General features: G+C 52.8%; 1 protein-coding gene and 1 long non-coding RNA gene across 2 annotated transcripts in view; one reads left to right on the top strand and one right to left on the bottom strand.

Annotated features, from left to right (window-relative positions):
• The window catches only part of SULT4A1 (sulfotransferase family 4A member 1), a 37145-nt gene extending 29378 nt beyond the window's left edge, over nt 1–7767 (top strand). Inside the window, exons 6-7 of the mRNA XM_040637677.1 lie at nt 4757–4895; nt 7408–7767. Of these exons, the coding sequence (XP_040493611.1) occupies nt 4757–4895; nt 7408–7520 (252 nt within the window). The 3' untranslated portion in view covers nt 7521–7767. The remainder of the gene's footprint in view (nt 1–4756; nt 4896–7407) is intronic.
• Nucleotides 7768–18263: 10496 nt separating this feature from the next.
• LOC103674045 lies at nt 18264–19401 on the bottom strand. Its single transcript, XR_571536.2, has 3 exons — nt 19270–19401; nt 18885–18964; nt 18264–18382 (listed from the first exon to the last, which is right to left on the bottom strand). It is a non-coding gene; the product is annotated as an uncharacterized LOC103674045 (long non-coding RNA).
• Between the last annotated feature and the right edge of the window lie 2146 nt (nt 19402–21547).

The raw sequence follows: 21547 nt of genomic DNA, 5'->3' as shown, positions 1-21547 counted from the left end.
GGCCCGCTTCTGCTCCTTCAGCCTCCTTCAGCCAGGCCTCTGTTTGCTGTGGCCCTGCCTGGAATGTTCTTCCCTCCGGTGTCCACATGGGTCACTCCCTCACTTCTTTGGGGTCTGGGTTCCTATCAGTGACACTGCCCCGGGTCCCCACTTGAAATTGGCCCCTTCCATCCCAGCACGTCTCCCTTCCGCTTCATCTTTCTCCCCAGCATCCACCATCCTGCGCTGTATTTTAGCGTTTGCTCGCTGTCTCCGTACCAGAATAAGCTCCCCCGGGGGGGGGGGGTGTCGGTGCCTGTTTATGCTTCTGCGTCGGTGCCTGATGCATAACAGGTTCACAGGACGTATCTGTGGGTCGAATGGATGGCCTTCAGGGTAGAAGCCCTTCCTCCTTGTTAAGAAGCCAGTGGCCCGGTTTGCTGAGGCACTTGCGTGGGGTGGGCTGCCCCGGCTCCCTGCCCAGGGCCATGCCCCAACCGCTCCCTGTAACGTGGTGGCGGCAAGTGGGCAGGGGAGGACGGCACCAGGCAGACCAGCCTGGCATCCTGACCGAGGCCGTGGCCCACGCGAAGGCGTTCGTTCATCTGCCTGTCATGCTCGAGAGTCCACGTGGCTCCTGGGGGTGGGGGTGGGGACAGGCGTTGGGGAGGGCACCTGGTGACGCTGGGCAAGGTCGGCAGGGCACGGTGTGGAATTTGGACTTGGTTACACGGAGATCCGATAGGAAACATGGAAGGAAGGGCGGGCTCTGCATGAAGATGGAGAGCTCACTTTCGGCCTCGTTCAGTTTGGGGGAACTGTAGGACAGTCAGCAGGGATGCCACGAGCGGGAGGCCACATGACTCAAGCTCAAAGAGGGGCACGAGTGGCTTGGGGCCCCCCGTGAGTCCTGCCTCTGGTGTCTGTGCCCTCGTGCAGCCTCCCACACTGACCTGGGCCAGACCCGGGTAGGTACACTGCAAGCAGGAGCTGGGGGAGGGCTCGGGGACTGGGGCTGGCCTTACACGATGCATGTGGGATGCCCAGGTGTCCACCAGAGACGCCACGGGGAGAATGGGTGACCCAGCCACCAGCCCTACCTGGCTGCCGGACACGTGAGCAAGGCCATCACAGGGCTCCCAGGCCCCGGTGGCCTTCCAATGGCTGAAGCACCGGAGGGGCACCTCTGGGGAACCAACTCCCTCCTCTCCTTGGGGCTGACCTGGAACCACTCACGTTGGGACCTGTCTGGGCCTTGAGCCAGGAGAGGGGACCGCTCCTCCGTCACAGAGGATGGGGAGGCATCATCTGTGAACAGGGCCGGCCTGGCGGTTAGTGGGCACTCAGCAGTCATTGTTGTTCTCACTTGTCGGGGAGCTGTAGCAGGCACTTGAGGTCAGGTATACAACTTGATAGACTTTTTACAAGTACACGCCTGCGGGATCATCACCTAGATCGAGATCCAGAACATTCTGGCTTTTTCCGGTTAATGCGTCCGCTTCCCAGAGGCAACCACTCTCCCGACCTCTGTTGGTTTCGATTGGTGCCGCTTGTTTTCAAACCTCCGAGGAATGGACACCCGGGTGTGCGCGCTGCGTCTGGCGGCTTGTGCTCCGTGTAGCGTCTGAGGTTCATCTGTGCTTTGTGTGCCTGTTGGTTTTTGCGTCCGTGTGGCGTCCATTGCAGCCGGAATACGCCACCACGTATCTATCCACTTGGGGTCGCTGGCCGTTCCAGTTGTTTCCGTTCGGGGTGGTTATGAATAATGTGCTGTGAATGTTCCTGCGTCTTGGTGGACATGAGCTTTCTTTTTCCCCCGGGCGCCAACCCGGGGTGGGTGTGCTGGGACACTGATGATGCTAGTGCCTGCCTGGGTCATGCTAGTGCCCGCCTGGGTCATGCTAGTGCATGCATGTGCCACAGGCCTGGTGCAGAAGGAGAAGCCCCAGCCTGTTCAGCTGCACGCACACCTGCTGGGGCCAGGTGCTGGGACGGCGGGCACTTCCTGGAGCTGCGGGGGACTCAGTAATGAGGGACTTACACCATTATTTTAGGGCCGCCTGGGTGGCTCAGTCGGTGAAGCGTCTGCCTTCAGCTCAGGTTATGATCCCAGGGTCCTGGGATCGAGCCCCACGTGGGGCTCCCTGCTCAGCGGGGAGTCTGCTTCTCCCTCTCCCTCTGCTGCTCCCCCTGCCTGTGCTCTCTCTCTCACTCTCTCTCTGTCAAATAAATAAATAAAATATTTTAAAAACAAATAAAAACCCCATTCTTTTAGTTACTAAACCACGAGGGAGCAGGACACACCCTTTACGTACACTTCGTGGCTAAAACACAGACTGGTGCCTGGCTACTCTGGATTCATTCCAGGCCCTTCGAGGTGAATGTTCATTCTCTGCCTTACTGGGCCCCTCAGCAAAAGTTTATAGATGGGCTGCTTTCTATCTAAGTCCAGACCGCCAGCCCGGTCTGTGCCTGTCTCCGCCCAGACTCATGCTCCCAATGCCAGAGGGACCAAATGGACTTTACTGCCGTCAAGGTCTTAATTTCTAATTGTTTACTCTTTTTTCAGAAATATCAGTAAGGGTCTGGATGTCTTTAATAGAGATTAAGTGATTGTACATCACATTTTTAGGAATTCGCCCTGTTTACATTTTACTCTAAAAAAAATAGCCCAAGTGAACATCCTTGGTCTCCAGGAGTTTGGCCAGGCCTGGCATGTTCTCATCTTGGGGCTGGATGATAATACTTAGCTCCTAGGCTCTTGCCACCTCATTCGTTCCCCCAGGGGTCCCCACAGCTCCCCTTTTGCTGGTGGACGCTGCGCCCACTGCCCCATGTGTCACGCCACAGGTCCTGCAGCCACCGGCGAGGTGTTCTCGCCAGCCACAGGTGAGGAGTCTTGACTGTGACCAGATGGCAGGGCTGGGGCTGGACCAGGGACGCTCGGGAGGCCCCACAAGCTGTCCGGAGCTGGTCTGTGCCTGGGACGCTGCCTGCCTGCACAGCTCGGCTTTGTAACCGGGAAGCAGGCTCAAGGCAGGCAGCTGGGTGCGCGCTGGCAAACGTGCCTTCCTCCCCGGGCTGGTAGTCACACCAGTGGTGTGGTGTCCCCATTAAGGTTCTGTTGGCCGCTCCAGCAGTCTGGCTCCCTCTCCTGGGGTGTCCCTTCTGAGGGCCGCTGTCTTTAATCTCTGTCAGAGCTTTTCTTTTTTTTTTTTTTTTTTAAGATTAGTTATTTATTTGCAAGAGAGAGCGTGGGCAGAGCAAGGGAGAACTTGAGTCGGGGCAGGGGAGGGGCAAAGGGAGAGGGAGCCTGGCCGAGCAGGGAGCCTGATGTGGGACTTGATCCCAGGACCATGGGATCACGACCCAAGCCGAAGGCAGACGCTCAACCCACTGAGCCACCCAGGCGCCCCTCTATTGTTGCTTTTTTTCTTTTAATCAGAGATACGGAGTGGCAGGGCGAGCGAGAGGAGCTCTTTCTACTCCTTTTTATTCTAACATTTCTTGTGCCCCTGATCCCGGCCAAGTTCTGCACACGGGGCTTGGAGCCGTGCACCTGCGCCCATCTCCTGCGGGAGCCCCTGAGCGGGGACCAGCTGTGAAAGCAGACGCGGAGCCCAGTGGTGATTACCTTGGGAATCCAGAGACGAGCTGACACCCCATTTAGCTTTCCCAGAACATTTTTTTTTTTTAAGGTTTGTGAACTGCCGCATAAAGAAATTGAATGGATTTCTTTATCGTAGGACTTCTCAGAGGCTTGAATATGTGAATTGCTTTATAAACCATCAAGGAGGCGATAGGCTGCAGCGTTTTCCTTTCGCAGGGACCTGGACATTGCCAGCGTTTGGAGACTGCCTGGTGACAGGTCGGGGTTCTGGACACATTTGGCCATGCACAGATTGAGAATATGAGGCGCCTTGGTATTTCCCAGGGAGAAAGGTGGTGGTGGGGAGGCCGTGTGGTGAGCGGGTGTGTGACCCTCCCGAGACGCAGGCTGTGTCACTAATGCTCCCACAATCCGGAAGGGTGGAGTGCCAGGCCCCAGAGATGGTTTTATGTCCATCAAGTCAACGGTAACTGAATCCTCACACCAAGCCAGCTGCTCCTGCTGGGTGAGGTGGGCTGGCCTTGGGGTCTCTCTGGGGTCCCCAGGGGCCTCCTTGTTCTTCCAAGTGCCAGCTCCTTCCGGTTGATTGCATGGAAGGAAAAGGAAGACGAGAGTGAACTGGTCTGGCTCCTGGCATGGTTCTGAAGTGCGTTTTTCTGTCTTGCTGCTGTTTTAAAATGACCACAGTATGGGGCGCCTGGGTGGCTCAGTCGTTAAGCGTCGTCTGCCTTTGACTCAGGGCGTGATCCCGGCATTCTGGGATTGAGCCCCACATCAGGCTCCTCCGCTGGAAGCCTGCTTCTTCCTCTCCCACTCCCCTTGCTTGTGTTCCCTCTCTCGCTGGCTGTCTCTATCTCTGTCAAATAAACAAATAAAATCTTTAAAAAAAATAAAAATAAAATGACCACAGTGATATCAAGCCCTCACGTCTGCTCCAAGTCTTCCAGAGGCTGGTGTTTGAATTCCAGCTCTGCCACTTGAGAACGGAGTGCCCTTGGGCAATTTCTTAACCTGGATTTATTTCCAGATGAGGCCAATTTCAGGCTTGTCTCGAGGACTAAGTAAGGAAGTGTGTGCAGAGCACCTGGTGAGTGACCAGCCAAGAGTCCTGCGTCAGCAAAGGTGCCGCCTCTCACGGGCTCCCTGCTCTCTGCTCTTGTGTTCCAGGACCTGGTAACGATGGTGGAGCAGCTGGCCAGATTCCTGGGGGTGTCCTGTGACAAGGCGCAGCTGGAGGCCCTGAGCGAGCACTGCCACCAACTGGTGGACCAGTGCTGCAACGCCGAGGCCCTACCCGTGGGCCGGGGTACGCACCTTGCCTCCCCTCCCCTGCCGCTGCCCTGGGGCCCCTTTTCCCCTCCCTGCCAGGGTCCGTGGTCCCCCACATCTGTATTCCCTGCCCTGGGCCTCATGTCTCCAGAGTTCTCTGCTCTATGAGGGCAGGAAGGTCCCCTGAATGCCAGGTGCTGTCGGTGGAGCCGAGCGGGGGTGGGGGAGTGGGGGGGGTGGCCCTGCTAGCATCGCATTGCCACTGTGCCAGTGGCCTTGTAGGTCATGCGATGACTGCCAGGATGTTGTGGGCTCTGTGGGCAAGACGTTTCAAATGCGCCTTTCCAGATGGCCCCACAGAGCCGATCCCGGGATGGGTTCGGGGCTGCGAGGTTTCGGAGCGCAAGGCATGCAGCCTTCAGCTGGTTGTGGGGGCGCGTCCCCCCCGTCCGCTCCGTGGGTGCCAGCGCCGCGCAGACTGTCGCGGGGAGGCTGGCACTCGCTGCCGGCGCCACAGCCGTCTCCGGGGCGTGAAGCACTGTGAGGCGGAGGACGTAGTCCCGGCAGGAGCCCTCTGCAGATTTGCCTGGGTTGCTGTCTGTCCTTCAAGGCTCACGATATCTGAAACTGCTCGATGGTGGAGAACTCGGGCGTTAGAATGCCCTGACCCCTTGGTGGTCGCCGTGGCCACATAAGCCACCGTCTTGGCAAGTACGAATTGCCCGTGACACTAGTAGTGCACCTGCCGTTGGTGCCCAGCTGTGTGAACTCGGAGCTTCCTCGGGTGACAGTGTTGGAGGGGCTGGCCTGGAGGTGCCGCTAGAGCCGGCGGCACGTCTCGGATGTGCAGATCCTTCTGGGCTGGCTCGACAGAGCCGGGCCCTGAGGCCGGGTGCTGGGGAGGGCCTCAGGGCGGGCCTCTGAGCTTCCCCAGCTCCGTGCTCTTCCCCTCTGGCTAACGGGGTGGTTCCGAGGGTCAGGCAGAGAGCACAGTCCTGTAAGGGCGGAACAACCGACCAAAGCCACAGTACCTTGCACGTGATTTCCTGGCTGTGTCTTCACAAATATTTATTATTTAAAATTTATTTGCTCTTTTTTAGTTTTGCTTTTGCTGTGTTTTGTTATCTTTGGATGTGACCTTCTCCAAAATACCCCTTTTGGTTCATTTGCGTGGTAAAGAAGTGTCGAGAACATACTGCGTGCCCATATGCTCCTTCTGATGTGTTTGCTTTATCATTGTTTACCTTGGTTTTGCTTTATTTCAGTTCTTCGGTTTTGTTTTCTTTTAGCACATTGCCTCTTTGCTCAGAAGACCTCCTTGCGTTGGTGAGAACGCAGGGCTTGAGTAGCCAGCTGCGTTGCTTAAATTTGATTCATATCACAGCATAAATTGCACTGTCTTGATTCCAAACCCTCAACCAGGTGGGTGACTCCTTTGATGAGCGCTCAGCTGCCTCAGCTGAGAAAAATAATCACGGAAAAATATATTTATAGTGTGGTTGGTCTAGAAGCTTCTAATTTTATCCCTGAGGTATCATTAGAGGGTAGCAAGAACAACTTCTCTTGTTTTTTTGTTTTTTGTTTTTGCCTTCTCCAACGCCGACGTGTAATTTTTCATTACTGGAGAGACGGTCCTTGTCATGTTAGACCTAGTAGCTCAGCATTTGGGGGTCTCATTTTCCTACCTGAGGTCCCGCCAGGACTAGGACTTCTGTGAGTAGTGGAGCTAATGAAGGATATTTGCTGGAGACAGTCAGAGCTCTGATCTCAGAGGTGCTGACGCGGGAAGGAATTTGAAACGAGCATTTCAGTCCCCTGAGGCTGTTCCTTAAAAGCACGGGCGACAGCGCAGGCGGCTCCTGGAGCTGGGAGCTCGGAACCCTCACTCCTGCTGTCTTCCCAGGCGCTGCTCGTGTTTGACCAGAGCCAGGCGCACGTCTGGCATCTAATTGCAGAAGCTCGTTTGCATGGCGACTCTTCTGTTCCCTTTAAACTCCTCCCCAAGGTCGCATGGGCAGGCTTCTCGAAATCCTCACCCTTGACCCAGTTCAGGAGGCTTCCTACTCACCACAAAAGGTTCTGCCTTTTTGGATGTTTTTTTTCCTTTTCAAATTCTTGAGAAGCCGATGCCGCCTTGGTGGGGCTGTTGAGTCGTGAGTGAGTCATGATATCACACAGGACCCAAGTGCACACGAGGCCCTGAGGGGGTAGATCCATGGCACAGGCACCGACCGTCCTCCGGGCTGTGTGCCTAGCTGCTGGGGATGCACCAGTGAACAGGGGCCCAGGCCCTCGTGAGCCTCAGCTCTGCATACTTGTGCGTGCCGGGCTTAGGCAGCAGGGAAGGGACACCCACACGACCAGGCTCAGGGAAACGGGTTCAGCTCGTCTGTAGTTTAGATGGTCTGTCCTGCCCCCATAGGCCAAGTTCGGAGGGGTCCAGGAATAGATCTGGAACCTTCCAGAACCTTTTCCAAGGCTTCCTCTGGTTCAGTATCTGACCTGACAGCGAGTGAATTCAGCACGTGCTGCTCTTGTTTGTGTTTCAGGACGAGTCGGGCTGTGGAAGGACATCTTCACCGTCTCCATGAACGAGAAGTTTGATTTGGTGTATAAACAGAAGATGGGAAAGTGTGACCTCACGTTTGACTTTTATTTATAATGACAGCAACAGCCAACTTGCATGCTCACAGTACCCAGACACTCTACTAGCTAAAAGTCCTGTACGCACTCATTTGTTCCTTGCTGGACTAACTTCGGGAGCAGTGTGAGGCCCGGGGGAGGGAGGGAAGCAGCGGAGACGCTGGAGGAAGAGGGGGGCCTTGCTTCCGACCCAGGGCAGCTGTCTTGCCTTTGGGATTTGGAGTCTCTACATGTCTGATTAGAAACGTTATAAAGATGGCAGTTTCGACGGCCTGTATCATAAGTATAAAGTCTGTAACATATGCAGCTAGAATGTCTACCTTTTACAGCCCCACATTATTTATTGTATTTTATAGAGCTTTTCACTGGAAATCTAAATAAATGTCAGTAAACCAAATACAAGTTCATTTCCGAGGGGACTCAGGAGCGAGCCACACCCGAATGGTAGGAAGATCTCAGGGCTGACTCTTTATTTTTGTAGTTTTGTTCCGTAAGGCACAGACGTTCTGTTCTCACCAGGCTCGGGATGAGGTGAAAGCACAGATGAGTTGGGTGTGTGTGTTGGGGGGGGGGGGCGTGTTCCTTTTGATGAGTTCAGTTCTTGGTAACCTTCCTAATAAGCAAAGCAGAGACTGTCCCCCAGGCATTTGCAGAAAGGGTGCCCCTCCGCTGGAGACTCCCAGCGGGCGGCCTCGAAGGCCCAGGGCAGAGGAGCCAGTGGAAAGTTCCTTGGGGGAACCTGCCCAGCGCTGCCGGCAGATAGGGTCTGCTGCAGTGACTTCCAAGCCCGAGCGCGGGCGGAATCTCAGCTCTCATTCGGCGCACTCCTGCTCCCTGAGGCAGGGACCTATTTATGCGGCCCAGCTGGTGCTCGACAGTAAACTCCTGAAACTTTAGCATCATTCAGTTTGTTCCCTCTGTACCTGAGGCTCTTGGCCACGGGAGGACCATTTTGCAGGTTTGACACCCTCTTTCACTCCGACTGGTTGGCCATCTTGCCTTTGTACCTCAGTTTACCTGAGGGAGCAGAGGTGCCCTCCCCTTGCTTCACCGTCTGGCCCACATTCGGCTGGAGAAGCTTCGAGACACGGCCAGGTAGCAGCAGGGCCGACAGCCAGTTTGTATGTGTGTCGCTGCTGTGGTGGGACCGGGCCGTCTGGATATGTACGTGGCCGGGAAGTGCCCGGGGCGGTGGCTGGAGGGTCGCTGCTGTGTAGGGGTCTCTGTGCTGTGTTGCTGTCTTGGAAAAGTGCGGACATGCGCCCGTGTGATCTTTGTAAAGGAGCAGCTCGAGCAGGGCAGGTGGTCTGCGGCATCGCACGGGGGGCTTGGCAGCACCTTTTCTGTGTATCTGTGAGGGAGGCTGCTTTCTGTGAAATTTCTTTTCTATTTTTCTATTTTTAGTACTGTATGGATATTGCTGAGCTCCACTCATGATGCGTCTGTGCTTGCTTGCATCTTTAATAAAGACACGTCCCATGCCTTGTGTTGCGCGAGTGCTGATGGGTGGAGAGGGGCAACGTTTCAGGGCAACGCGACTGTGGGCCCCGTTGACACCTGGTCCCCTGCGGCTGACCGGTTTGGCTGTTCTACTCCAATCTGAATATTCCAGGCGGTGACTCCCCCTCGTTTCTTTGTCCCTTCACCGTTGCCATTTCTTAGAAGCTGAAGGGAGGGTTGGGAGAAAAGGAGATCAGGGTGTGTGGGGCCTGCCCAAGAGGGTCCCGCCCAAGAGGGTCCCGTGTTTAATGCGGCTCACGGCCGTATATGTGGAGACCCCCCTGGCTGATTGCACTTGGCCACTTTGAGTTCCAGAGCTCACCTTCCTGATGCCTAGCGGCAGGAAAATCCAGCACGTCATTTTATCTGACAAAGCTCGGGCTTTCCGGAAAGTACGTTTATTTTCAAACAGGCCAGTTCCTTTGGTCTTGGGTGGAACCCCAGAACTGATATTGGTCTCTGATTACCCTGGACCCCAAGTTAGTCCATCGAGTGTCCGATCTGCTTTTCCGAGGGGTCTACTCCCAGGCCATTTAAAAATCACCTGAAATCAAGCAGAAACTGGAGACCCAAGTCTGTGACTCCAGAGTGGGGGCAGAGCCGTGGTTTCAGTGCTCATTCCTCCAGTGTCCCCGGCCCTGCGCCCTTGCTGTGTCACTTCCTCTCATGGGACACATTTAGTCAGGAAACATTTGTGCACCTATGGGGCCCCAGCGCCGCTGGAGGCTTTGGGGTCCAGGAGGGAGCACAGAAGGGCCCCGACCCACATGGTGTTCATCTCTTGGCGGGAGACGAAGTCCCCGTCACAAAACCTCTGTGAGTTTGAGCTCAGAAGGACCAGGAGGGACCCAGTGACAGCGGACACCAGGAGGCTTGGGATCTGGGGGAGGGCTGGGCAGAAGTGGGCGGGAGGGCAGAGGGAGCGCGCTGGGCCCTGTGAGGGGGCCGGTGTGGCAGGAACTCCCGTTTTGGAGGGGGAGCCAGGAGTTAGCTCCCCGAGAGCCTTACAGTCTCGGGAGTTCGGATTTGGTAGTGAGAACTAGGAGGCCACAGGAGGGTTTGATCAATGGAACGCTGCCCGGTTTGCATTTTTGCAAGGCCCCTGACTGAATGGATGGCAGGGCCTTTATCCTGGCTGTGTGATTCACTCAGTCCCGCAACATGGGGGAGGAGGGCTGTATTAGATCAGCTTCAGGGATCCTTCTCTTCTCTTTTCTTTTCTCTTTTTTTTTTTTTTTTTTTTTTAAGATTTTACTTATTTATTTGACGGAGACACAGCCAGCGAGAGAGGGAGCACAAGCAGGGGGAGTGTGAGAGGAAGAAGCAGGCTCCCAGCAGAGCAGGGAGCCCGATGCACGGCTGGATCCCAGACCCTGGGATCACGTCCTGGGCTGAAGGCAGACGCTTAACAACTGAGCCACCCAGGCGCCCCTCCAGAGGTCCATCTGACCGGAGGCTGGTTCTAGGCGTTCGTAGGCAGTGTGCCGGGCCTTGCTCACCTGGCGCTCAGACAAGGGGGAGGCAGTCTGAGGCACAGGTGCTGTGAAGCTCGCCAGCAGAGCAGTGGGGGACATGGAACAATGGGGTGGAGTAGTTGTGTGCGGGGGCAGGTGGGATTGGAGTCGAGCCACGAGGGTGAGGAGGCTCTGGTCAGAAGGAGGAGGTGAGAGAGGCCTGGCCAGACGGCCGGTTTAACAGAACAACGACCGCAAGAGTCCCGAATGGCAGGGTCGTGAGTGTCTTGGTGGGTACCTGGCCTTTTAACCTCACAGACCGGCAAGATTGCCAGAAGCAGTGTCATAATTTACACAATGGAGACCATCTCCGTCCACACCCCCTTCTCTGGAAGGTCTTAACAAGAGTAAAGCAGAAATACAATTCACACGATGAAGCATCAGTGGCCGGCTCTGCTGGGCAAACGCCGCCCTGGTGGCCAAGTCCCCTCTGCCAGCCGATGTCCAGCAGCTACAGCTGGGAGCGCCCTGCCTCCTCCGTTTGGCCTCAGCACTGCGGATACAGGCCAGACGTGCAGTCCCCGTCCCAGGAGGTCCCAGGTATGGGACAGTGTTCCCACCTGTCTGAGCGGGTGACTGTGGTTTGAAATGGGTGGAGGGGGTCCTTGGGTGCGCATGGAGGGTCTCGTTCTCATGTAGAGTTTGCCCCCCCCCACCCCATGCGACATCATTACCCACTCTTCGTTGTAGAATGAGCATTTTCAGACCGGGGTGGCACATTGCTCGAATGGTCCAGCCTCACCCACCAAGGATTGTCCTCTGACATCCCCAATAGCTGGGCATCCCGTGCCTGACAAGCTCACCACCTCTTGGGACAGCCGTTCTGTTGCTGGTGGTACTCTCAGCCACGTCCTCCAGCCCCTGCCCCAGCCTGGGGCCGCCCTCATCCCTGGGACACCCAGCCCTGCCCTCACCTGGCAAACATCCCCCCTGCTCCGCTGGTGCCCCCTGCTCTCCTCTCTCATCCCCCCACCTACTGCTCTGCAGCTGTCTCCCCCTGTGGACAAGGGACACCCCAAAAGCAGGGCCATGCTGTGTCTTCTCCTAGGCTGGAGTATGGCATATAATCAGCACTTAATAATTGCTAAGGGAGTGGCACTTTTCATCGTTACAATGGATTTTGCTTTTTCTGGAAACCGGCTGCCCCGTCCCTTCTGTGCACGGCTCCTGGCCCTATCCTTGGGGGCTGTGTCTTCCCAAGCAAGAACCAGGCTGCTTTCCTGTCTCCTCACCCTGACCCACGACTCCAGGCCTCTGCCCCTACTACTACTACATGCTTCTTTCCTTATGGCCAACGGGCCGTGTCCTGGTCATCTGTGTCCCCTCCCCTGGCACATCCTTCCTGACCTGTCACTGGCTTCTCAGATGTAGGTGTAACTGTGGGATGGACAGTTTCTGGGCCCCATCCTTCCCCTGTCTTTCTCCCTCTTATCTCAAAGCCCAGAAACACAGGACCCATAAGAATGACCTAGACCCTTCGCTGGGCATGCCTCTCCCTCTTTCTTCATCTCCTTCCTTGCTGTTTATTGAGCAGCTGCTCTATAATGTCCCCGTGTGGGTCCTGGAGACACAGACGAAAGCAGTAACTCTCCCCTTCAAATTTAGCACCCCACTGGTCTGTTCCCTGGGGACTCTGCTCTCATCTAGTAACCCAAATACCTACGGAGAGAGCCCAGGTTGGGGATCGGAGGACCTGGGCTCTCGAGTCCTGGTTTTGTCTCAGTGCGCTGCGTGCCCCGGGCAAGCCAGCTGCCTTCTCTCAGCCTGAATCGCCATCCCTCCCAAATGGATGTTTTGTAGTAAGCCATCTCTAAGGTTTCTTCTGCTTGTTCAGTCTCCAGTTTGCGGCCCCTGCTATCCGCAGCTGAGCACTGCGTCATGCACAGCTCCGCAAATGGGCAGCAAAGGAGCGGTGCGGGCGGCTGGTGCCAGGGACTGCGGGGAGACTGTGTAATGGAGGAAGCAGACCACGGCTGGCTCTGGAAACAGGTGGGAGCAGATACAGCGGGGCCAGCGGGAGGCACGCCAGGTGGGAAGAAATAAGATGCACCAAAACGAGTCGGTCACCAGGTTCCGATTCTGGCTCCGCCAGTATTGGTGGGACCGTGAGGGAAGAAGCCCTTTTTCATCTCATAACAGGGAGGTCTCAGCCCAGGGGTCTTGATATCCCACCCAACACGAACATTCTGAGACTTGTAAGTGGTCCAACTGTTGATTGACTCCCCCCAGGTGGAGCTGATGAATGGGGGAGACCATGAACTTGTAGCCAGTGATGGACTCTGCCAGCAAGGGCAAAGAGAACCGGTCACAGGCGCACCTGCCACACAGCTTGGGCCTACGACCGCCGTCTCCGAGGCGTGCTGAGCCTTTGCCAAATCTACACATCAGATGACAACTTGATTCTCACACTTGGATCCCTGTAAGCTAGTTGGCACCGGATGTCTGAGCCACAGTCCCTAAATCTGTCCCTCACCATTGACGGAAGGAATCTGTGCTCTATTAAAAGCATTCTTCAAACACCAGAGAATGCTAAATGTGTTTAAAATATAAAAATCCATCAGAAAATGCATTTTATTCTCCTTAAAGTTGTAATCTTTGCATATCTCCATGGTTTTGAGCGCCAGCTGGGAACAGAAGTCCTTAAATACCCAAGTAAGGCCATCTCTGCAGAAGGAAAGACTCTCAACAGAGCCAACAAGACTCTGTCTCCTCCGATTTATGCATCCCCAAAAAACTTTTAAATGGATTGGTTAAAATCTTGTTTTCCCCCTAGTGCTCCTGTCTCTCAGTTCTCCCCTTTATACTCCGTGGTACATGTGATTTCCAGAAAAAATCTCAAATACAGTTGGGAGACAGGAACTCATCTCACTCTGCTCAAGAACCACTGGTTGTTTGGACCTCTGTGTCCACTTAGGCTGTTCCCTCTGCCTGGATTGCCATTCCCCAACTTAACATGGCTGACGCTGATTTAGGCTTTAAGCTCAATATAGGTGTGGTCTTAATTCGAGAACCCCGACGGCCCCCTCCCACTCCCACCACTGCCAGGGAGTCAGAGCCGCTACGGTGCCTCTCGTAACATACCCCAGACCAGTGACCGTCTGCTCCTTGAGGGGAGGCCATGGCTCTTCCTTGGCATGAAGGAGTTGGCTCACAAGGGGTGGTGAAGCCTTGGTGGCTGGACTGTTCCCACTGTCTGCTGAATTCAGCTGCACCTGGTCGTCCCTACAGTCTTCAACTCCGCAAGCACATCATTTGTTACTACCCATGCGGGGCCCTCTCTGGCCTGGCCGTGCTGCTCATTGCTCCAAGGCCCTGACCTACGCCCCTAATGCTCTCTTCCCCAACCTCTGATGGACGATTTTGCCCTCTTGGAAAGCCTTCCCTGCTGTTTCTAAGTGCTGCCAATTCCTGTCCCCCGCCTGCCCCAAGTTGGCCTTAAATCTCAACCTGTGGGAGGCGATTATGAATACGTCTTAGCTCATCGATGCTGCCATCCTGTAGGAATCGGGGCTTCGCTGTTTACCAGACACAGTGGGAGGGCTGCCCCTTATAGCGGCCAGATGGACTTTAAGTGGCAGGTGGCTGCCTCTGCCCCGGGGAGCTTTGTCACACCTGGGGCCCCCCAGAGGAGCAGGCCAGGAGCGTCCTCAGCCTGGAGAATGGGTGACGGCTGGGTCCCACTCCCACCATGAGACAAGATGTGGCCACCAGCACCTCTCTCTTCAGAATGGAACATGCCAGGCGTTTGAACCTTCAATGCTGAACGAGTAATAATCCCATGGAAGAGAATATCGGCTCACATTTGTGAAGAAAACATTTTGTCACTTTTCAAGCTTCCTTTCCAAGGTCTGTATTCTCAGCCCCAAGAAGACCTAAGTAGAGACGGTGCTCATTTGTCACTTTGTCACCACATGGTGCTTAGCACAGCGCTCCCTTCCTATCAGGTAATCAATAAATGCTTGTTACCTAACTAAAGGCAAATTAAATGCTAAACAGCACTAATTACAAGCTGTTGCAAGATCCTGGCTCTCAGCAAAGAGAATTACTTGTGATTGTCGGGGTTTGCCCAGGTGCATGGAACATGAAATTATTTTTTAACAGCTTCTTTATTCCGGAGGGTGGGCCGTTCTTCCAAGATTGCTGTAATCTAATGTTCAGAGGGCAGGATTCATTAAGATTCTAAGTGCCTTCCGCACTGTGGAATCCTGTTCGGGAGCAAGCTAAGTGGGTTTTGATTCGGGTTCCATGAGAGGAGTTACTATCACAGGGAATGAAGCACTCACGGGTGCATTAGCACACCAGAGGGGAAGAAAACGTGGAGGTGCTACCCGGGGCCCGCACCTAGTCTTCGTCCACGCACCCCCCAAGATAGCTGCAAAAATGACCCTTTTTGCAAATAAAAATCAATGATTTGTAGTGACAGTGTTTAAAGTGTGCAATCTAGTTTCTGGCTGATTGTACTAAAATGAGCAGCTGCGTCAGCTGTCAAGGTGAATATCAGAGAGAAAGCATCTATTTAGTAAAGAACAAAATGACCACAGCGGCTTTTCCAGAGGAGCTACTTATTCCTCATTTATTTTTATTTAATTTTTTTTTTCTTCAACGGACAGCTCAGGAGACCCTGGTCTCCATTTTATGAGGCCATCAAAAACGACGGCGGTCGGAGCGACCTTTCATAGCGGATTTCGCAGGGATGTTCTCTGCTCCCATTTAGATGCAGTATGTATCTACACCACGTGTCTGCTCTTGCTTCCTTCTTTATTAATAGACGAGGTAGAAAACAGTACTTAACTTCTTAGGGGTTAATCAGTGCCTGCTGTGTATTTCTCCGCATGAAGGCCTAACTTCCATTTATAACATCATTATTGATCGCCGTCACATGATTTCAGGCTTGATCTTAATGCCCAGTCCCCTAGGTATACATAATTGCAGCGAGTACTCAAAACCTGGAGGGAGGGACAGAGGTTTATTGCCACACAACTCTCTGTGATCCCGTTTCCTCTTGATTGCTGAGGGGGTGAGCTCTTTGCTGGCTATCGTAAGTGTGAGAATATTCTCTCCAATTTCCCATGGCTTGCTTCTCCAGATTATCATTAAAGGTTTTGAGCATAGAAATAAAGTAGTGGAGACGGTAGCAGTTCCTTGGGCGGGGGGAGTGTTAGAGATTTCAAGGACACTGAATGGTCTCTTGGACAAGATAATAGGTTCAGCCCTGTTGAAAGCAGGTTACTATAGGCTCTAAGGGAGCCGTCAGTGTTCTTTGGAAGGTATGGTCCAGGAAGACAGCCGTCTCCTCCTACAAACTCCTTGGGGCCACTGTCACATTGCAGAACTCTGGTCTGGGTGAACAGAGATCAAACTAAATCTAACGGACTTTATGGGCTTATCAGGACAATCAGCAAGTGAGGTGAATCGAGATCTTGTAAAAAACCAAACAGAAACATCTAAATTAACTCTTTACGTGGAGTGAAAAATTTCCGGGAGCAGGGAAATCACTTTGGAGTGAAGATGCTCTTAAGAAAAAAAGAAAAAGAGAATTACTTGACAAAACATCATGTCAGATTGATCTAATCAGTCATTTAAATACATGAAAAAAATCATCCTTGTGTTCAAGGAAATAAACGAGGATTTTGAGTTTCCCAATTCCTGGCGATGTTGTCCCAATTGTATGCTTCACCTACTGAGTTCAGATCAGTTCAAAGACATTTAAGTCCCTACTAAATATGTGTTTGCTCACACAGCAACTATCAGGACTTTTCACTTATAATTTGACCTCAGAAGAGTGTTACTGAAAATCAGAATCCTTAAAAGGCTCTCATGTAGCAGCTTATCATTTCAGTTACTTGATTTTAAACAACGCATTGCCTCGACTATGCTGGTTTTGAACAAGTGGACATCTGATGGAATTGGAGAGAGAGAGAAAAAAATTGAACACAGATTTAGTCCATTCCTAGGCTATGTCATTGCATTTTTGGTGTAGGGCACATTAGATGTTATTTTAGATAGGCTTTCTAAAGCGTACTTTAAAAAACAATAGCGAGATAATCCTGGAGATTACAATGAGTCACAGAATATAATTTTAAAAACAATCGTCCTGGTGCTGTGTGAGTAGGTACTGTGGCTCACAGTCCCAGAAGGAGAAGAGAAAATGGGGCAGAGCCGTATCTGAAGAGATACTGGCTGAGAATTTTCCAAACCTGATGAAAGACATTAAGACACACATTCCAGATTTGCTGTGAAACCCAAGCAGGACAAAGACAAAGAAAACTACACCTAGACACATCTTGACTCCTGGAGAAAAGCAAGACGCATGACTTTCAAAAGAGCACAAGGACACAGAAGACTTCACAGCAGAAATGATGGAAACCAGGATAAAACTAAATGGTGTCTTTAAGATGTTGAACAGAAATCATTGCAAACTGAGAGATCTATAATCAGGAAAACGATCTTTCAAAAGTGAAGGTGAATAAACACACTTCCAGATAAATAAGAACTGAATTAATTTGTTGCCGGCAGACCTACACTTAATGCAATTTTTAGCATCATCTGTGTTGGAATCTGAAAGCACAAACAGCAACAACAACAAAAACTGGTAGAAAAATGGAAAACTTCAGTACAATTAACAAACTTGTCCACATTTTCTCCTCAGAAGGCAGAGTAGTGTGGGTGAGGCTGGAGAGGATGAAATGAATGAGATCACAGTGTACATATTCTGGCATTGGAACCAAGAGGACTTGCTGAAGGACTAGATGTGGGAGATGAGGCAATAATTATAAATGGACAAGGTTTCCTGGTTTGAGTGGTGCCATTTATTGACAGACTGAGGGAAGTCGGAGATCAAGGGCTGTGTGGACGGCTGATGCCCAGTCTCCTGTACACACCACAGAGGGGTCAAGGCTAGGGATAAGTATAAGAGCACCACCTAGGTCAGAGCCAGAGGGACCCTGAGGTCCAAAGGCCATGCAGAGGGGGAAAATCAGCAGTGGGGTCTGACAACTGAGTAGCTGGTGATTTAGGATGAAATCTAGGGTTGTATGGCTTCAGAGAAGCGTGTTTCAGGTAGAAGGGTGATGAATCAACTGGGCTGAATGCTACTGAGAGGCCAAGTGAGGCAAAGTCAGGTACAGATGAAATATTCATGAAAACCAGGCAGTAATGGGGTTCTGCCTCTGGTAAGACCAATTAAGAGTGAATGGTAACTGAGAGAGGGCAGGTACAGACAATTCTACAGAAAAGTGGGGTAAAGGGGAGCAGAGAAATGAGGTGGAAACTAGAAGAGAATCTTTTTTTTTTTTTTAAGTAGGCTACTGAGATCAAGGGTCAGCGCTTAACCGACTGAGCCACCCAGGTGCCCCCACCTACTTTTTTTAAAGATAGGAGATATTAGAGCATATTTTATAAGGGAAAGAGGTGGGGGGAGGGAGAAAGGGAGAGAGAGATGGAATGAAACTGTTCGCCCTAATGGGAGAGAGGCAATGACCTAAGCCCTTTTGATCTCAGGACCAAATTTTTCGGCCTTAGGATCTATCCGCACTCTTGAAAAGCATAGAGGATCCCAAAGAGCTTTGGTTTTTGTGAGTTCTATCAATATTTAATGTATCAGAAAGCAAAACAGATAAAAATTTTAAATATTTGTTTGCTAATTCATTTAAAATACTAATAAACCCGTAACATATTAACATTTTTATGAAAAATTATGCTTTCCAAAACAAAACGTTTAGTGAAAAGAGAGGCAGTTTTATATTTTTGTAAATCTCTTTAATGTCTGACGTAATAGAGGACAGCTGGATTCTTCCATCTTCATTTGCACTCAATCTGTTGCAATGACACACATCACGTAGTTTCTGGAAAACCCTATTGCACACTCCTGAGAAAATAAGAGTGAAAAGGCAAGTCACATTTTCTCATGACTATAAAAATAGTTTTGACAATTATGGACTCCCTCAAAGGGTCTCAGGATCCCCAGGGGCTCCCAGGGCACACTTTGAGCACTGGCTGCCCTAGGCAGTGAAGTCCCAGAGAAGGCCAAAGGGGGTGGGATTTAGGACACAAATGGACAGGCTGGCCTCCTTTGGAACAAGAGCAGCAGAAGAGACGGGCGTCTAAGGGGTTGCGAGACAACGCTGCGCTCCACGCCTACAGGCTGGAGGTGAGGCCGGGCGCCCGGGTGTGGGAGGTCCAGGCAGAGCGAAGATACTCCGTACCCCTCAGTGAGAGGGAAGACCAGCTTCCCAGGGATGTGCAGTCAGGTGGCCAAGTGGGACCACAGATCATAGGCTTCTCTGCTTCCGGAAACGTGCAGAGGATTCCTCAGCAAGGCTGCCTCCCTGCTCACTTCCCCCCTTAACGGAGAGCAGCGACTTGCCTACCTGGGTTCTAACTCCCGTTCTGCCAGCGACTAGCTGTGTGTTCTGGGAAAGAAGACCCTCTCTGAGCCTCGGCTTCCTCTCTGTAAAATGGGAATAATCAGGGCGACTGTCCACAGAGCGCGGTCCCTGGAGGTTGAGGGTGCAGTGAGGCGGGGGGAGGGGGGAGGAAGTTCGTCCCGCCTCCCGGCGGCTCTCGGTCTCCTGGGGGCCGGCAGGGCACAACCAGGCACGCGCATTGTCGCAAGAGCCACCAGCGCGGCAAGCGCTACTCTTAGGAAGGCCGCAGCGAGTGTTGCGCGCTGTACCCACATTCTTCCCTCCATCCCGACCCCAGGCCCCTTGCCGCTATGCTTGGCTTTTACAGGCCGGGCTGTCTGCTTCTCACAGGCCACGCGCTTCGACGCGGTTCCGAGGGACCAGTCCGACTGCCCCCTAGCGCGAAAGCCACGTCACAGAGAGCCGCTTCCATAACGTCCTCGCCAAGGTACTCCGAAGGTTCCCGCGCCCCGGGCACAGGCTTCCGGCGGAAGTTCCCCCCCGGGGGCGGTGCGCCGGGCACGCCTGGTCACGCCCCTCCACTTACCAATTTAGCCAATCGAAGCCTCTCTTCTTGCTAGGTGCGCAGACCCCTCCTCCAGTCAGCGAGTGTCATCGTTGCTCGGGCAACAGCGTCCTAGAGACGGCGAGTGGGCTGGGCTTCTGTGGCCGCGCGGAGAGGGGTCCGCGCGCTCTGCGGTGGCCCCGCGAGGTGAAGAAGCGAGAAGGGGGCTCGGGTAAGGAGGCGCGGCCTTGGCGTCCCGACCCCGCGCGCTAGCCGAGGGCAAGAGGAGGGTCGGGGCGGGCGGCTCCGAGGGTCCCACAGCCCGGAGAAGGCTGCTGCTCACCCCCGGGACACGGAGCCTCCCGCCGTCAAACGTGCCATTGGGCCGCTGACTCGCTTATCCCTTCCGCACGTGTGTCAGCCACCGTCGTAGGCTCTGGCGCTACTATGGTTGGTAATGCGGTCCCCGTCCCATGGGCTGACGCCATATTTGGGGAAGACAGACCACGAGGTGGAAGGTGGTGACCTCTTCCTCCCAGGATCTGTGGAGGTCACACGGAAGTGTGTGGCGGTGCCTTCGCTCACTCCAGTTTACAGAATGTTTCGTGTCCCTTATTTCATTGGTCCCCACAGCGGTCCCGGGGATCATTACCTCCCCGTTGTAGACAGGACTCGAACCCTAAGGCATGACGGGGATTGTCCAAACCCACATAGCTAGGAGTTTGCAAAACCAGAATTCAAACCTGGCACTTGTGTCACCTGTTAAAAAATCTCTGGTCTTTCTAGAATATTCTTTGTCCTCAGACCACATACAGTTATCCTTGCCTCCCTCAGAAGTTTTGTCTGGAAAGCACTTTGTGAAATGTATTTTGCTCAGAGCATACTTAAGATCATTGGCTAAGGCACTCCTGTCCTTTCCTTCTTCTCTTCTCCTTTCCTTCCCTTCTAAAAATCTTTGCCTCTCAGAACACCTTGTCCCTGTTAAGAGGATTCTTACTTCTCTCTCAAAAAGAACAATTTAATGTGTCTTGAGTCGTATGTGCCCCTAAATGGGTGGACTTTCAGAAATGCTGTAAGTGAACTTGACTCTCATACACCGTAGTACCTTCAACTCTGTCTTTTATCCATTGTCTTCAATTCAATAAGCATTTACTTGGCTAAGTTGGGGGGCATTCAAAAGTGGAACAGGCATGGCCCCTTGGATTACCTGGGAATATTGACCTCCCCCTCAACCTATTGCAAGCTTCTTTAGGGCACAGGGACTATCGTAGTGATTTGTGCTTTCCTTTTCCCTCCACCTTCTGTTTGGTGCTTGGCTCATGGGAGGTGCTTGCAGAAGTTTGTCAAGAAGTGCTTCCTTGAGACTAAATTTGCTCTCCAATTTTGGCCTTTTCCTGCCCTTTTGCAGCTGTCCACCTGGTCCCCCATGCATGGAGATCTCTTCAGCGCCCATGCTGTGACTCCTGCAGCTGACTGGCACATGGAGACAGAACCAGCTCCAGAAGGATGTTCAGTGGGCTGGTGCCCGCCCAGCACAGGAAGCCACTGGGAGGCCACTGGCTGTTGACCCAACAATTGCTGTAATACGGCTTCTTTGGAGGTGTGTATGGAGAGTGAACGTTGGAGGTTAGCAGCTGCTGAGCGTCCCCGAAGATCTTCCTGGATGGCTCCTTCGCCTGCCAGGATGGTCCAGTCAGCTGTACAGTGCACGTGAGAAAATGTGAAAGAGGCAAGACTCTAGTGCTGGCTCTTTTCCCTCAAATACCACAAGTGAGCTGACCTTTGTGTGAAGTATATTTAGACGTAGGTTTGCACCATCCTGGAGATTGGGTTCTTGTAACTCTTAAATATTAATACATCTTCAGCAAAGTGCTATCCAGGATACCATACCATTTGGAAGAGGAACTCTAAAGGAAAGGGATATGTTTGAGAAAAGTCTGTGAATAGAGAGAGCGTATGAATTCGTTCTGCTTCTAGTACTGAAGAGCTTCGTGTTCTACCTCTTTGTCTCTTGGTTTTGACCTTTTAGTGTCTCTTTCTTGGTTTACGTGGTTTTGGGTGCCTTGGTGGTCTTTCTTCTCTGCATCTCTTTGTCTGCAGTTTTATGACTCCTGTTTCTGCT

Source organism: Ursus maritimus, unplaced genomic scaffold, assembly GCF_017311325.1.
Source record: "Ursus maritimus isolate PB19 unplaced genomic scaffold, ASM1731132v1 scaffold_21, whole genome shotgun sequence".
NCBI classification, from domain to species: Eukaryota; Metazoa; Chordata; class Mammalia; order Carnivora; family Ursidae; genus Ursus; species Ursus maritimus.
The sequence above is the reverse complement of the archived record's forward strand: the minus strand, read 5'-3'. Positions and strand labels throughout refer to the sequence as shown.